General features: G+C 44.0%; 1 protein-coding gene across 5 annotated transcripts in view; it reads left to right on the top strand.

The window, feature by feature from the left end:
* Nucleotides 1–17,996, top strand: part of zswim8 (zinc finger, SWIM-type containing 8) — a 161,910-nt gene extending 143,914 nt beyond the window's left edge. For 4 of the 5 annotated variants that reach the window (XM_061911047.1, XM_061911046.1, XM_061911045.1 and 1 more), the window contains 6 exons: nt 2,245–2,730; nt 2,850–3,024; nt 3,104–3,277; nt 12,063–12,182; nt 12,311–12,489; nt 17,105–17,996. In XM_061911047.1, the coding sequence (XP_061767031.1) occupies nt 2,245–2,730; nt 2,850–3,024; nt 3,104–3,277; nt 12,063–12,182; nt 12,311–12,489; nt 17,105–17,308 (1,338 nt within the window). In that variant the 3' untranslated portion in view covers nt 17,309–17,996. The remainder of the gene's footprint in view (nt 1–2,244; nt 2,731–2,849; nt 3,025–3,103; nt 3,278–12,062; nt 12,183–12,310; nt 12,490–17,104) is intronic. The other variant, XM_061911049.1, reaches the window with a different exon arrangement.
* Nucleotides 17,997–18,028: the final 32 nt, after the last annotated feature.

The following is an 18,028-nucleotide window of genomic DNA, read 5'->3' as shown; positions in this document are numbered from 1 at the left end:
TGTTTTGCTGAAATAAGCAATGGTGTCCATGATAAAGTTGCTTGGATGACAACATATGTTGCTCCAAAACCTGTATGAACCATTCAGCATTAATGGTGCCTTCACAGATGTGTAAGTTACCCATGCTGGCTTTTGAACTTTGTGCCTATAACAATCCGGATGGTTATTTTCCTCTTTGTTCTGGAGGACACCAGGTCCACAGTTTCCAATTATAATTTGAAATATGGACTCGTCAGACCACTGAACACGTTTCCACTTTGCATCAGTCCATCTTAGATGAGCTCGGCCCAGCAAAGCCGGCGGCGTTCCTGGGTGTTGTTGATAAATGGCTTTCGCTTTGCATAGTAGGGTTTTAACTAGCACTTACAGATGTAGCGACCAACTGTAGTTACTGACAGTGGTTTTATGAAGTGTTCCTGAGCCCATGTGGTGATATCATTTACACACTGATGTCGGTTTTTGATGCAGTATCGCCTGAGGGATCAAAGGTCCGTAATATCATCGCTTACGTGCAGTGATTTCTCCAGATTCTCTGAACCTTTTGATGATTTTACGGACTGTGGATGGTAAATCCCTAAATTCCTTGCAATAGCTCGTTGAGAAATGTTGTTCTAAAACTGTTCGACAATTTGCTTACAAATTTGTGACCCTCGCCCCATCCTTGTTTGTGAATTACTTAGCATTTCATGGAAGCTGCTTATATACCCAATCATGGCACCCACCTGTTCCCAATTAGCCTGCACACCTGTGGGATGTTCCAAATAGGTGTTTGATGAGCATTCCTCAACTTTATCAGTATTTTATTACCACCTTTCCCAAATTCTTTGTCACGTGTTGCTGGCATCAAATTCTAAAGTTAATGATTATTTGCAAAAAAAAAAATGTTAATCATTTTGAACATCAAATATGTTGTCTTTTGTTGCATATTCAACTGAATATGAGTTGAAAATGATTTGCAAATCATTGTATTCCGTTTATATTTACATCTAACACAATTTCCCAACTCATATGGAAACGGGGTTTGTATTTATGGTGGGGTGTAGATGGTTTTGTATAATTTGCATAATTGTCAAAGGACAAGGTATGACTAAGCATGGGACACACTTGGCTGGTCTATTCATGAAGTTATGTGAACCTCTAAGGTGATCGAAAATCGATACCTAGTATAGTATCAGTGTATGAGCAATACTAAAGTGATAAGATCAATGTTACGGAATCTATATATTTTGTCATTTTTGTCATAGTTTACAAACTCCTATCGGTAAAGAGGACTCAGAGTGCAAACCCCAAATGATTTAAATAGGAGCCAATAGTAGTTTGTGCTTTTGTTTATTGATTGTGACCTATCCACTTTATTTTCCACAAAGTATGTGTGTCATCTGATTTACAACAATTCCAGCAAATGATAAATTTCATGACGTGTTATTGTGTTTACATTTACAAGTCATTTTCAGTTCCGTAATTTTAAATAACATTTCTAACGTATCGGATTGGGACCCAGTATTGTATTGGATCTGAGGATGAAAAAATTGTATCCAGACATCCTTATGTAAAATGCAAAAAAAGTATGATTAAGAAAGTCACGAGCAAATGTAAATAATAACAAGTTTTTAGTTTTTTTACATGTATCAATTAGACAAATGTACATATTAAATCAAAGCTTCAGTTTGTTGCAATTTGGTAAGCATTTACAATATGTACATTCTAAAAAAAACATGTTTTTGTCTACTTCAAGAAAGATTATACACAACATCTGGGATCATCCTTTAAAGTCTTTCAAAGCCATGGTGTGCGCCTTTGCATCAATTGGCCACTTGATGCCACTGCTACTCACTTTTCTCACTTTCTCCTGCAACAAAAGTCTGTTCATGCTTTGATTGATTGATGACAAGCTTTTTGTTTTTTTGTACCAATAGGAAAGTGGTATCATGTGGTGAAGATTATTGATCGTAAATCTTCTTTTATTTTTTCAATTTAAAGAGGGGTGGACAGTTTGAAGTCATGCTACTACACCTTTTCAGCCACACTTGTTTTTTACGCATCTGTGAGCTCAAAGCATTAATATGACATTCATACTTGTGATGAGTCTGATGTAATCCTGTAAATAGTGTCAGTCTGACAATAAACCCCTTAATTTTAACATGAATAATGTGAGTAAAAGTCGAGTCACGTGAAAACTGTACTTCAAATCACATCAGTTCAAGATTGTTCATTCTTTTTGTCTCATCAATATTTTGCATTCAGGACAACACGATGCTGGAAAAGGCGTGTATGGCAGTGGAGGAAGCAGCGAAAGGTGGTGGTGTGTACCCTGAGGTCTTGTTTGAGGTTGCTCATCAGTGGTACTGGTTGTATGAGCAATCCTTTGTGGGAGCCTTGAACCAGCAAAGAGAGACTCCTGAGCGCTGTGGAGCCAATGGAGGTGTTCACAGGAGGCCTGTAGAGTCCAGCTGTGGCGTCTTTGAAGGTGTACCTAATGTGGAGTCAACCGGGGTAGCAGTCACAGGCTCCGTCACAGCAGCGGCGGTTGTACCAGTAATCTCTGTGGGCTCCACTTTATACCAGCCCCAGGCTATGGCCCATGCCCATGCCCATGCCCACAGCCTTCACCCGTATGCAACCATCCAAGCCCATGTACCCACTGTTTGCACCCCGCAATATCTGGGACACCCTCTGCAGCATGCACCCAGACCGACCGTCTTTCCTATAACCGGAGCTGCATACCCACAGGTCGTGAGGGTTTTTTTTATGTTAGTTGGTACAAATACACTTACTGTTACCTTAAAGCTGTTTTTTTTATTTTGTAAAAAGAACATGTTTTTCAAAGGTCCTACTCTACTGTATCCTAGGGCATGCACCCAGCCTTCATTGGTGCACAGTTCCCATTTTCAGTGGCCGCGGGTCCCCAGCCTTCCATAGCAGCCACTGCTGTGACCTTCCCTGCCATCCCTGTACCAGCCATGACGCAGATTTCCTATCCCTACCACCCTGAGACCAGTCTACCAATCAGCACCACTGTCGCAGGTCAGAACTGTTTATCTGCTTTGTTTAATCCAACTCTTGTATTTAACAAAAACTAAATACATCCGTCATATATTTGTAGTTGGCAGTATCCATGCTGGTTCCACCATCCAAGCCATTCAGGGGTCCTCTTTAACCTGCCTTTCCTCCCAGCCAAGTCCACTAATCAGCACTCCTTTCCCAGTAGAGGAGGAGCCACACAGCCAGCCAATCAGTCAACAGGGCCTGCACTATCTCCATTCTGCCTACAGAGTTGGTGAGGAATTTACCCTCCAGCAGGGGTGTCAAACTCATCATCTTTGTGGGCCATATCGCAGTCATGGCTGCCGTCAACAAGCCACTTGAAACTGATATATTGAGTTAAGAAGACCTGCAGTTGTATGTGCTACAATTTATTTATATAAAAATAAAACTTATTTAGCAAAAATGCCAAAATGTTTGATTTATTCACATTTCCAGATTTTTATGGGCCACATAAAATGAGTTTGACACTTTTGTTTCACATAATGTCTAAAGTCTGGATATTTAATATGTATATACATTGGTTTTAGGTAATTCACTTGACAAAAAAACTAAAATAATAAAAATGTCTATTCTTCAAATGATTGAATATTAATGTGAATATTAAAGTATATATAAAATGTATATGTTAAAAAATATTATCTTTTAAATTGTACAATTTATGCAAGTAACGTGTCCGGACTAAAAAATACATTTATTTTTTATAATAGGTTATTTTCTACGAGGGGTCAAATAGGACCAAATTAAACTAATGCACCATCAAATAATTACTTATATGTGTCATGGATTCATTATAATTGGAATTAAATATACACCATTATTTTAAATGGGTTATATTTAATGGAAAATGATTTGATGATTTATTCAATTATTTCATTGAATTTATGTGGCAGCACTTGATACATTTTTTATCCGTCAAACTCAGCCATCAAAGTCATCGGGAGGATTCTAACACCAGATTGGTTACCCGACACTTCCACTTGTCAGTGAAACTTTGACCAGAGCAACATGGTCAATATATTGGTCTGAACGTGTGGAAATACCACAAGCCACGTGTACATGGACAACATTTATTTAATCTCATCATCATTCGGATTAGAATGTTACTGTGTACATGAACCCTGAAAAAATTATCTGACTATGACATGTATTTTTAAGCAAAATGTCAAACACTGTAGGATGACAATTGTCTAAAATAGTTTTTTAATCATATGACGTTCATTTAAGGTGGTAAGAAGGGAAGCAGACAACCATTGACTTCATAAAATGGGAATGCTTTACTTTGTCATGCGGAGAGCCTAACGTAAAAGCAAAGGTGTGTAATTTGTCCGATTAAATGTGTCCATGTGCACATAGCTACTGACAACAAAATAAAAAAACAATAAAATCTCTACATAGGCTGCTCCATGCTTTGGGTCAGCAGGTCTTGATCCCACATAATCAGCAGATGTTAAAATATGTACCATCATCATCAGCTTTGATTATCATGGCACCGATCACGGCTGCCTCGATGCTATCGTGCGCTCTGTTTTGTTTGTTTTTGTGCTTAAATTGTGTGTCCGCGTGCTCTTACACCCGCGAAGAGTTACTTAACATCAGATCAATCACCCCTACGGACTTATTACCGGTCATTTTAGCGTCAGCTGCGGGTTTGGTCCATTCTTTGACAAAAAGAGGGAAACTGCACCGAAGAGGGAAGAGAGCGGCAGCCCTTGTCCGTCTCCGCAGACGAGGATTATGCACGCCCTTACCTGGCATCTTTATCTCCAATGTCTGCTCACTTCCCAACAAGATGGACAAGCTAGCGCTGATGATGAGAAAAAACAAGGACTATTCCTCCTCCTGTGTTTTGTGCTTCACGGAAACGTGGCTGAGCGCGAGTGTCCCGGACAGCGCGGTTAAACTGGAGGGCTTTCATCTTCTCCGCGCGGACCGAAACACGGGGCTCTCCGGCAAAACAAGACGCGGTGGAGTCTGCTTCTTCATCAACAACAACTGGTGTCCAGATGTGACGGTGATAACCCAACACTGCTCTCCTGCTTTGGAATACATTTTAATTCACTCTAAGCCCTTTTACTCACCGCATGAGATCATTTCATTCATACTGGTGGCTGCCGACATACCGCCCAGCATGACGCTCAGCGCACGCTTGCAGACCAGTGGAACGGTCGTTTCTGGACTCTCTTGTTATCGTGCTTGGTGACTTTAACAAGGGAAATTTGAACCAGGAATTACCTAAGTATAGGCAGTTTATTAAATGCTCGACCAGAGAGGAGAACACTTTGGATCACTATTACACCACAATAAGCAAGGCATACCATGCAGTCCCGCGTGCTGCTATGGGACTATCAGATCACGTGATGGTGCACTTAATCACTTCATACAGACAGAGAGTGAAACTGGCTAAACCTGTTAGGTAGATAGATAGTACTTTATTGATTCCTTCAAGAGAGTTTCTTATGAAGACCATTAAGAAGTACATCGCTGAGACTGTGGGGAAGCTTTGCGCATGTTTGGAGACAACAGACTGGGAGGTAATTGGAGCGGCCACGGACAATCTGGACGGGTATATGGACACTGTGACCTCATACATACAGTTCAATGAGGCGTGCATCATTCCAACATGCTTGTTATAACAACGACAAGCCCAAACTCCTACAGCTGCGCAAGAAGGACACTGCATGGAGAACCGGGAACCAGAGTACCTACAGAGAAGCGAAGTACCACTTCAACAGGGAAGTGGTGAAAGCTAAATCTGTGTACTCTAACCGTCTACAGGAACAGTTCAGCTCCAATGACTCTGCAGCCGTGTGGAGAGGACTAAGGGCCCTTACGAACTATAAGCCCAAATCCCCCCAGGCGCTGAATGACCGGACTATCGCTCAGGGCCTTAACACACATTACTGTCATCACGAACAGCCTTCAGCTCATCAAAGCTCTGCTCCCGCCACCATCAAAGGATGTCTGTCGTCATGAAGTCCTTTGAGTGCTTGGTCCTGTCCCACCTCAATGACATCACCGGCCCCCTCCTGGAACCACTGCAGTTCGCCTACAATGCCAACAGGTCTGTAGATGATGTAGTGAACCTGGCCCTCCACTTCATCCTGGAGCATCTGGACTCCCCAGGAACCTACGCCAGGATCCTATTTGTGGACATCAGCTCTGCCTTCAACACCATTTTCCCTGGACTGCTACGAGACAAGCTCTACCAGCTAAGCGTGCCCGACTCCCTCTGCAGTTGGATTGATGACTTCCTGACAGACCGAAGTCAGCACGTGCGGCTGGGGAAGATTGTCTCGGACAGTTGAACCACAAACACTGGTACTCCTCAGGGCTGTGTACTTTCCCCCTGGCTCTTCTACCCATATGCAAACTGCTGCACCTCCAGTCACCAGTCCGTAAAGCTGCTCAAGTTTGCAGACGACACTACCCTCATGGAGCTCATTTCGGATGGCAACGAATCAGCCTACAGGAGAGAAGGGGACCGGCTGGTGTCCTGGTGCAGCCTCAACAACCCGGAGCTGAACACCCAGAAAACAGTGGAGATGATCTTGGACTTCAGGAAAGTCAAAGCCCCACCATCCCTCACCCTGATTGACTCTCCCACCCCCGTCTACATTGTGGACTCCATCCGTTTCTCGCTCACCACCATCACCCAGGACCTCAAGTGGGAGCCGACCATCAGCCTTCTCATCAAGAAGGCCCAGCAGAGGATGTACTTCCTGCGGCAGCTGAAGAAACTTTAGGTGCTGACCGAAATGCTGGTGCAGTTCTACTCAGCCATCAATGAGTCCATCCTCACCACCTCCAGCACCATGTGGTTCCCCGGCGCCCAGTCCGGGACAAGCATCCACTGCTGTTCTCCTTGTGGACCAGGAAGCATGTGGGTCGGATCACAGCTGACGCTTCTCACCCTGGACACAAGCTATTCTCCCTTCTCCCCTCAGACAGGCAACTATGGTCCATCCAGACCCACACCTCCTGCCACCTGAACGTTTTTTTCCTTTCGGGAATCAGACACATGAACAATATCAAGATCTGATAGCTCAGTTACAGCTCATGTTATTCTATTCTGTGTTATATGTGTTTGATGTTGCACAATTGCACCAGGTAAAATTACTAGTTTGTGAACCCGTTCTCAAACAATGGTAATAAAAACCTTTCTGATTCTGATTCTGATCAAATATCCAAAAAGTACAAATATGTTCTCCTCTGCCGCCATGTTTTGAAAGGCTCCTGTTAGCTCCGGCCACGAGCTTTGATGACTGAGTTTGATAAATAAATACATTCATGAAGTGCTACCACACAGGTTAATGAAATAATTAAATAAATCATCATGCTTCTCTCTGAGCTGCCACCTTATCGTGGTAGAGGAGTTTGCGTGTCCCAATGATCCTAGGAGCTATGTTGTCCGGGGGTTTTATGCCCCCTGGTAGGGTCTCCCAAGGCAAACAGGTTCTAGGTGAGGGATCAGACAAAGAGCAGCTCGAAGACCTCTATGAAGAAGACAATACATGGACCCAGATTTCCCTCGCCCGGACGCGGGTCACCGGGGCCCCCCTCTGGAGCCAGGCCCGGAGGTGGGGCACGATGGCGAGCGCCTGGTGGCCGGGCCTGTTCCCATGGGGCCCGGCCGGGCACAGCCCGAAGAGGCAACGTGGGTCACCCCTCCAATGGCCTCACCACCCATAGCAGGGGCCATAGAGGTCGGGTGCAATGTGAGCTGGGCGGCAGCCGAAGGCAGGGCACTTGGAGGTCCGATCCTCGGCTACAGAGGCTAGCTCTTGGGACGTGGAACGTCACCTCACTGGGGGGGAAAGAGCCTGAGCTAGTGCGCGAAGTGGAGAAATTCCGGCTGGATATACTCGGACTCACCTCGACGCACAGCAAGGGCTCTGGAACCACTTCTCTCGAGAGGGACTGGACCCTCTTCCACTCTGGCGTTGCCGACAGTGAGAGGCGACGGGCCGGGGTGGCAATTCTGGTTTCCCCCCGGCTTAAAGCCTGCACGTTGGAGTTCAACCCAGTGGACGAAAGGGTAGCCTCCCTCCGCCTTCGGGTGGGGGGACGGGTCCTGACTGTTGTTTGTGCTTACGCACCAAACAGCAGTTCAGAGTACCCACCCTTTTTGGGTACACTCGAGGGAGTACTGGAAAGTGCTCCCCCGGGTGATTCCCTTGTCCTACTGGGGGACTTCAACGCTCATGTTGGCAACGACAGTGAAACCTGGAGAGGCGTGATTGGGAAGAATGGCCGCCCGGATCTGAACCCGAGTGGTGTTTTGTTATTGGACTTTTGTGCTTGTCACAATTTGTCCATTACAAACACCATGTTCAAACATAAGGGTCTCCATATGTGCACTTGGCACCAGGACACCCTAGGCCGCAGTTCTATGATCGACTTTGTAGTTGTGTCATCGGATTTGCGGCCTTATGTTTTGGACACTCGGGTGAAGAGAGGGGCAGACCTTTCTACCGATCACCACCTGGTGGTGGGTTGGCTGCGATGGTGGGGGAGGATGCCGGACCGACCTGGCAGGCCCAAACGCATTGTGAGGGTCTGCTGGGAACGTCTGTCAGTCTCCTGTCAGAGAAAGTTTCAATTCCCACCTCCGGAAGAACTTTGAACATGTCACGAGGGAGGTGCTGGACGTTGAGTCCGAGTGGACCATGTTCCGCACCTCTATTGCCGAGGCGGCTGATCGGAGCTGTGGCCGCAAGGTAGTTGGTGCCTGTCGGGGCGGCAATCCTAAAACCCCTTGGTGGACACCAGCGGTGAGGGATGCCGTCAAGCTGGAGAAGGAGTCTTATCGGGTCCTTTTGGCTCATAGGACTCCGGAGGCAGTGGACAGGTACCGACAGGCCAATCGGTGTGCGGCTTCAGCGGTCGCTGAGGCAAAAACTCGGACATGGGAGGAGTTCGGGAAGCCATGGAAAACGACTTCCGGACGGCTTCGAAGCGATTCTGGACCACCGTCCGCCGCCTCAGGAAGGGGAAGCAGTGCACTATCAACACCGTGTATGGTGCGGATGGTGTTCTGCTGACCTCAACTGCGGATGTTGTGGACAGGTGGAAGGAATACTTCGAAGACCTCCTCAATCCCACCAACACGTCTTCCTATGAGGAAGCAGTGCCTGGGGAATCTGTGGTGGGCTCTCCTATTTCTGGGACTGAGGTTGCCGTGGTAGTTAAAAAGCTCCTCGGTGCTTGACGAGATCCGCCCGGAGTTCCTTAAGGCTCTGGATGCTGTGGGGCTGTCTTGGTTGACAAGACTCTGCAGCATCGCGTGGACATCGGGGGCGGTACCTCTGGATTGGCAGACCGGGGTGGTGGTTCCTCTCTTTAAGAAGGGGGACCAGAGGGTGTGTTCCAACTATCGTGGGATCACACTCCTCAGCCTTCCCGGTAAGGTTTATTCAGGTGTACTGGAGAGGAGGCTACGCCGGATAGTCGAACCTCGGATTCAGGAGGAACAGTGTGGTTTTCGTCCTGGTCGTGGAACTGTGGACCAGCTCTATACTCTCGTCAGGGTTATTGAGGGTGCACGGGAGTTTGCCCAACCAGTCTACATGTGCTTTGTGGACTTGGAGAAGGCATTCGACCGTGTCCCTCGGGAAGTCCTGTGGGGAGTGCTCAGAGAGTATGGGGTATCGGACTGTATGATTGTGGCGGTCCGCTCCCTGTACGATCAGTGCCAGAGCTTGGTCCGCATTGCCGGCAGTAAGTCGAACACATTTCCAGTGAGGGTTGGACTCCGCCAAGGCTGTCCTTTGTCACCGATTCTGTTCATAACTTTTATGGACAGAATTTCTAGGCGCAGTCAATGCGTTGAGGGGTTCCGCTTTGGTGACCGCAGGATTAGGTCTCTGCTTTTTGCAGATGATGTGGTCCTGATGGCTTCATCTGACCGGGATCTTCAGCTCTCACTAGATCGGTTTGCAGCCGAGTGTGAAGCGACCGGAATGAGAATCAGCACCTCCAAGTCCGAGTCCATGGTTCTCGCCCGGAAAAGGGTGGAATGCCATCTCCGGGTTGGGGAGGAGACCCTACCCCAAGTGGAGGAGTTCAAGTACCTAGGAGTCTTGTTCACGAGTGAGGGAAGAGTGGATCGTGAGATCGACAGGCGGATCGGTGCGGCGTCTTCAGTAATGCGGACGTTGTACCGATCCGTTGTGGTGAAGAAGGAGCTGAGCCGGAAGGCAAAGCTCTCAATTTACCGGTCGATCTACGTTCCCATCCTCACCTATGGTCATGAGCTTTGGGTCATGACCGAAAGGATAAGATCACGGGTACAAGCGGCCGAAATGAGTTTCCTCCGCCGTGTGGCGGGGCTCTCCCTTAGAGATAGGGTGAGAAGCTCTGCCATCCGGGAGGAACTCAAAGTAAAGCCGCTGTTCCTCCACATCGAGAGGAGCCAGATAAGGTGGTTCGGGCATCTGGTCAGGATGCCACCCGAACGCCTCCCTAGGGAGGTGTTTAGGGCACGTCCAACCGGCAGGAGGCCACGGGGAAGACCCAGGACACGTTGGGAAGACTATGTCTCCCGGCTGGCCTGGGAACGCCTCGGGATCCCCCGGGAAGAGCTAGACGAAGTGGCTGGGGGAAAGGGAAGTCTGGGTTTCCCTGCTTAGGCTGCTGCCCCCGCGACCCGACCTCGGATAAGCGGAAGAAGATGGATGGATGGATGGATAAATAAATCATTAAATAATTAATTTAATTGTGAAATAATCAATTAAATCATGAAAAAATGAAATCAATATTTATTTAAATGATGAAATAGTCAATCAAATTTTCAATTATTTTAAGTAATTAATTACAGTTATGTCTGTAATTCTAATAAAAACATAATTTATAATACATTTAAAGGGGAACTGCACTTTTTAAAAATTGTGTCTATCGTTCACAATCATGAGAGACAAAAAGACAAAAGTTTATTTTTTTTTGCTTTCTAACATTTGGAAATCGGCTCGTTCTAGCTGACTAGCAATGCAACTAATGGGAGCAGTCACTATAAAAATGCACTCAAAAACCATCAATTATACAAATTAAGTTCCATAACCCGTATAGTAACCACACTGCAGCGACATTGTTATTGTAAGAGCGAACATTGAGGTACTCTTTTACTATCGTAGTAAAAGCGAACTATGGAAAGATATAGGATTCCACAACAACATGAAACATGTTTGGGTTTTTAATGCACAACACTGTGATACGACACCAATTTGTACTGAATGAAAAACATGAACAATCATCACAGTAGCTGTAAAGTATTAGCCCACATTTCATGTTTCATTTGTACACAGCTGAGCTATACAGACAGCGTATGTACGTAATTGCACTAACATGTTAAAGTGACTCACTCAATGGACAATTGTTCATCTGGTCCAGCTGACCGGGGACGTAAGCAATCTATTCATGTTGAAATAACTTGGCTCCAAGTTGCATATTTATAGTGTCAAAACCGGTTTATCCCCCTCTCCTAGCTCGCTTCAATAAGCAGCAGTATATTTAGCCTCAAAAGCATATGGTTGTAAATCCTCATTTGTCCGAAAATAAAACATATATTTTGCCAGAAGTCTGAAAAGCGTTGCTATGAAAACAGAAATCAATGCGCGGAAAAAATGTGTGCCGCAAATTATTAAAATGATCAAAATATGGTCAATTCTGAACATAGAACATGTTGTTATGAACCTGTCTGTTACTACATTTATATATACACGCGTACTGTCTATCTAAAACGTTGCTGGAGGGTTTTGGAGTTGTTTTACAGGGCTTTGAGGGCTACAACGGTGACTCCCATCAGCTGCATCTTACAAGCGTATTAACATCAGCTTGAAAATCGTAAAAAAAAAAAAAAAAATAATGCGCATAATGATTGTGAACGATAGACAAAATTCCGAAAAACAAAAGTGCAGTTTCCCTTTATGTAATTATTCGAAGATTCATTTATTTAATTTGGCCCAGTTTGACCCATTTATGAATGATTCTAATGATTAACATAAAATCCACTCTTTTCTCAGGTATGCTAGCGTTGGAGATGCTGGGAAGGAGAGCTCACAATGATCACCCTAACAACTTTTCCCGAAGCCCACCCTACACCGAAGATGTGAAATGGTTATTGGGGCTCGCTGCAAGGCTTGGTGAGCTCATTGTGTGGATGAATGTTTTGTCTGCATCTCACTAGAATTCACTCTCGGAAAAATTGTTCAAAATTGCGTTGTTTTTTTTTTATGCATATATGTAAACTTCTGAGTCTTGTCTTGTCAAGGAGTCAACTACGTGTACCAATTCTGCGTGGGAGCAGCTAAAGGTGTCCTGAGCCCATTTGTCCTACAGGAGATCATCGTGGAGGCTCTTCAGAGGCTCAATCCTGCTCACTTCCATGCCCACCTCAGAACACCTGCCTTCCACCAGCTGGTTCAGCGCTGTCAACAGTCCTACCTACAGGTCTGATATCCACAAATATATTCAGAATATCTCCAAAACAATACATTCATTAAGTAAAAATAGCATTAAGTCATTGTGACAGTCTCTCGCTGTCGGGGTTCCATGGACCACCAAGGACTGGTATGACTTTGAGCAGTTTCGTGACTTGTTTTATTTTTTTCAGATAACCTTTGTCTTGTCGGGTCGCTTTTCAGCTCCTCCTCCAGTGCTCGCTCTTCGGTTGCTTTTCAGCTTCCCGCGTCGTCGTCTTCGTCTTGCTTTCGGTCGCTTCCGCGCTGCATGTACTGCTGGCTCTCCAACTCCTGCCCCCCTCCTCTCGGCCGCTGCCCTTTTACACACTGACAGGTGGTTACAGAATTGCGCCCAGGTGGGCGATCCACGCACCTGCCGTCCCTCTCGTGGACCCGCCTCGCTGCAGGTCTGCCATCCACGCCTCCTCACAGTCATTTTTAAGCATACTAGCCTTATTCACAGGACTTAGATGTTTTAAATTTAGATACATTTTGTAGGTCAACCTTAAACGTCAATGAGATTAAAGAATGTAACATAATCAGTCCCACCAGAAATTTGCGATGTCGTGTTTGTGGCAATTAACACAAATTCAAGTAATCCATGCAAATTATGCAAGGCCTCACAACTTTGTCCAATGCCTGAAACTTTCGCACACATTTTGACCAATCAGTTATTAAATTTGTCTTTCAGTGGCGCTTAAATGTGCACATCCGTTGTTCAATCAGAACATGTTTGTGTTTCGTGCTAGACGAAGCAGGAACAACAATGTGTAACAATGCAGGTGAAACTAAAAACAAATGGATTTCAAAAGGACAAGGGTCTGTTTATTCCAGCAATTAGATTTACAAGGTGAAACTAATATATGACATGGGCTAATAACATGCCACTCAATATATTTTGATATAATGTTAATGATTATGGTTTAGAGCAGGGGTCTCAAACTCAATTTACCTGGGAGCCACTGGATGCAGAAACTGGGTGAGGCTGGGCAGCAAGAAAAGATTTCCCAAAAAAATCTAACATGCACTTTTTAACGAATTCACCTTCTATGAATGGCTTTCCCGCCCTAGCAACATACTTGCCAACCCTCACGATTTTTCCGGTAGACTCCTGAATTTCAGTGTACCCCCCGACAATCTACCGGTGCAACCATTTTTCTGAATTTGTCCCAATTTTCACCCGGCCGATATTATTAAGCGCTGCCTTTAACGTCCTCTACAACAGTGGTTCTCAACCTTTTTTCAGTGATGTACCCCCTGTGAAAAATGTTTTTAATTCAAGTACCCCCTAATCAGAGCAAAGCATTTTTGGTTGGAAAAAAAGAGATAAAGAAGTAAAATACAGCACTATGTCATCAGTTTCTGATTTATTAAATTGTATAAATTTGTAATGGTCTTTCTTGAACTATTTGGAAAAAAAGATATAAAAATAACTAAAAAAACTTGTTGAAAAATAAACAAGTAATTCAATTATAAATAAAGATTTCTACACATAGAAGTAATCATCAACTTAAAGTGCCCTCTTTGGGGATTGTAATAGAGATCCATCTGGATTCATGAACTTAATTCTAAACATTTCTTCACAAAAAAAGATATCTTTAACATCAATATTTATGGAACTTGTCCACAAAAAATCTAGCTGTCAACACTGAACATTGCATTTCTTTTCACAGTTTATGAACTTACATTCATATTTTGTTGAAGTATTATCCAATAAATATATTTATTCAGTACTTATGAATCGCTGCTATTTTTTTAGAATTGTTTTAATAAATCTTACTTGTCTCTTGGCATACCAGTAGTCTCAATAAGAGGACTACTGTTTTACAACGTGTCATCGCGCATGCTTTTACATTACACAACCATAGTAACAGCTTTGTATCATATTGTGTGAGACTTGTGCAGAACAACGTTGGCGGCTGCAAGACGTACTTGGTCAACAGCCATGCAGGACACACTGAGTGTGGCCGTATAAACAACTTTTACACTGTTACAAATATGCGCCACACTTTGAACCCATACCAAACAAGAATGACAAACACATTTTGGGAGAACATCCGCACCCTAACACAACTTAAACACGAGAACAAATACCCAGAACACCTTGCAGCCCTAACTCTCCCGGGCTACATACACCACCTCAACCGACGCAAGTAGGGGTGTGGGGGGTTGGTGGTTCTGTTGTGTTTATGTTGTATTACGGTGCGGATGTTCTCCTGAAATGTTTGTAATTCTTGTTTGGTGTGGGTTCACAGTCTGGCACATATTTGTAACAGTGTTAAAGTTTTTTTTACGGCCACCCTCTGTGTGACCTGTGTAGCTGTTGATCAAATATGTCTTGCAACACCACACGTGCATGCTGCACAGCCATTTGCAACATATAATTGGGCTTGCACGGTTTACCATTATGGCACCCCCTGAGTACTGTTGATTGGGTAAAATTCGGCAGGGATTTCCAGAGAATGGATGCCCTGAAATTCAGGGGAATCCTGGGAAAATTGGGAACGTTGGCAAGTATGACGCTGTCAAGCACCAAATATTAAACTCGCAGGCCGCACCAACATTAAATTGTCATATCAAAGTGCGGGCCGCAAAATAACGTCTCAATTGCGGCCCGCGGGCCGCATGTTTGAGATCCCTGGTTTAGAGTTAATGAAAACCTTGAATTAAAATGTTGGGTTTTCAAAAACAGTAAGCCATGATCATCAAAAAGATGAAAAATAAAGGCTTGACATATCTCACTTTGCGTCTAAAGAGTGTATATCTCATATTGGTTTCATAATTGAAGATGAATTACAGGCATTAATGAACTTTTGCAAGAGTTTCACCTGTACTGTATATTAAATCTTCACTGATCAAATGGGGTCTTTCTATGTGGAGTTCTTATTTTCTCCCCGTGAATGCGTGGGTTCCCTCCGGGTACTCCAGCTTCCTCCCACCTCCAAAGAGATGCACTTGGGGATAGGTTGAGTGGCAACACTAAATTGGCCCTAGTGTTTGAATGTGAGTGTGAATGTTGTCTATCTATTTTGGCCCTGCGATGAAGTGGCGACTTGTCCACGGTGTACTTCGCCTTTCACTTGAATGCAGTTGGGATAGGCTGCAGCCACCTCCGCAACCTCAAGAGGGACAAGCAGTAGAAAATGGATGGGTGGATGATCTAATGACACACTTGTCGTCCTACCGCATAGTTTAGACTTACTTCCTTTTCCTGTCTACAGTGCTAAGCCTTCTGGGTAATGTATTATATAAATAATTGCTTCCTGGTATATATTTAATTACCATTGATTTATCCAGGGTAAGACGCCTAAGAACAGAATTTCATTTGCAATACTCACCTAGCAAAGAAGCAGCATTTACATGTTAGAGAAGTTGAAGTGTGATGATAAACCACTCTCATTTATGAAGTAAAATCGCTCTCAACAGTTCAAACATATTTTTAATGTGTGGGTTTAAATGTATTGTAACATAAATGAATGTTTAAGATGGACATAATGAATGTTTAAGATGAACAAACACTTACACCAAGTGTAAAACATACACCGATAACGTCTGCAACTTGGAACAGTGTTTCTTTCTCTAATTAAAGTAAGTAATTTGACAATGAGTATGTGCTTTTACTGCCATCTAGTGTCTACTTTTATGTATGTGTTGTATCCGTCCATCCATTTTCTACCCGTGTCCGTTTTGGGGTTGCGGGGGGTTCTGGAGTCTATCTCAGCTGCATTCGGACAGAAGGTGGTTTACACCCTGGACAAGTCGCCACCTCATCCCAGGGCCAACACAGATAGACAGACAACATTCACACTCACATTCACACACTAGAGCCAATTTAGTGTTGCTAATCAACCTATCCCCAGGTGCATGTCTGTGTTGTACAAAGGAGTAAAACAATCAATACAGTATTTCATCCATCCATCTATTTTCAACCGCTTGTATTTGTTTTCCAATTTATGTTGAAATTCTGTGCTTTTTGAGGTTCAAGCTACAAGGAACACATAACACACAAGTTAATAAAATCACAAGTTGATTTAATATTTTTGAAAAAAATGAGCCTCAAAACATTACAATTTTAAATGCATTTTTTTTAATACGGTGCCGCAAAGTCAGACTTTTTGGACTGCAACAATCGCAAAGAATCTCAGGAAATCCTTGCAGCCCTGATACATTTTTTTAAACACATCCAGTATTCCCTAAACGCTCTGTAGACTAAATGTCTCACATCTTCATAAGCGATTGTCGACCCAAAAAATCATTATTTGCACATTTACATGTGACTTTCGGCTGGAACATACAGTAAAGAGAATGGGCGATGACATTTTTACTTGCTGTCCAATCGCAAGTAACAACGCTTGCACTGCTCTGCAGACAATTGGAAATAATAGAATTCTCCTCTGAAGGGAGCTTGGACAAGGAGGATGAAGAGACGCTTACAGGTTGCCAACACCTGACATCAACAGGTTGTCGACATGAACTAGTCGCCTTTAGTTATACCGAAAAACGCTTATCTGGATGTTTCTCATCCAGTCCGAAATTAACGACTGCCCCTGTAAACAGTGTGTTATCTACACTATTAAACTGAACCTCCTCCTCTTTGTCTGCAGTACATCCATCACAGGCTCATCCACTTAACACCTGCGGACTATGATGACTTTGTCAACATCATCCGCAGCGCCAGAGGTGCTTTCTGCCTCACGCCGGTGGGTGTTATGCAGTTTAACGATGTGCTTCAGAACCTGAAGAGAGGCAAACAGACTAAGGAGCTATGGCAGCGTATTTCTCTGGAGATGGCCACCTTCTCTCCTTGAACATTTGGAGTTCAGAGGAATCCATTCAAACACATTCCCACACATTCTTCTCTCCCCCCCGGCGATGTGAACTCTGCAAACACAGCACACGTGTGCATCAGATCCAGCAAGAATTTTTCTTGTCCTACTCCTTCGGGCCCTCATCTCACATGGCCGTTATTGTCATCAGTCTTTGACTGAAATGTTGTGTTATTGTGACTTTTTTCTTTCTTCTTTCTGTTCCTGATAAAAAGAAGACATTGAATTTGGGGACTCTTGCTGTAATTCCAATGTATTTTGTTTGGAAGAAAACCACTGTATCTGTCACGTTTTGCAACTGTGTGACGATATCTTTCTGCAAGTTCTTAAGAAAAGATGTAACGAGAAAACGGAAGGTCGTGAGTACATGACATATTATTGTTTTCAGCATAGGTGAAGATGTAGGACAGTGTGTAGAATGCAAAAAGAATATTATCATGGTGGTCTTGTTGGATGGATAAATATTTACATCGAACCCAGCTTTGCATTACTGTAAAGAGAGCCAGTTACCAACCACTGTAAGCAAGATGACTTGTTTTCAGTAGGTTGTTGGCATATTCGTAGGTGTATCTTTGAGGATCATGATTATTTCCTTGACACAAATAAATATATTATGGTTTAGGATCTTTTGTCCAAAAATGTTGAATAAAAAAAAAACAGCAGACAATAATTGTTTTACTTTGTTAAGACCAACTGTTTGCT

The sequence above is a fragment of the Nerophis ophidion genome, linkage group LG09 (assembly GCF_033978795.1).
Source record: "Nerophis ophidion isolate RoL-2023_Sa linkage group LG09, RoL_Noph_v1.0, whole genome shotgun sequence".
In the NCBI taxonomy this organism is placed as follows: domain Eukaryota; kingdom Metazoa; phylum Chordata; class Actinopteri; order Syngnathiformes; family Syngnathidae; genus Nerophis; species Nerophis ophidion.
This window is presented reverse-complemented; position numbering and strand designations above follow the sequence as displayed.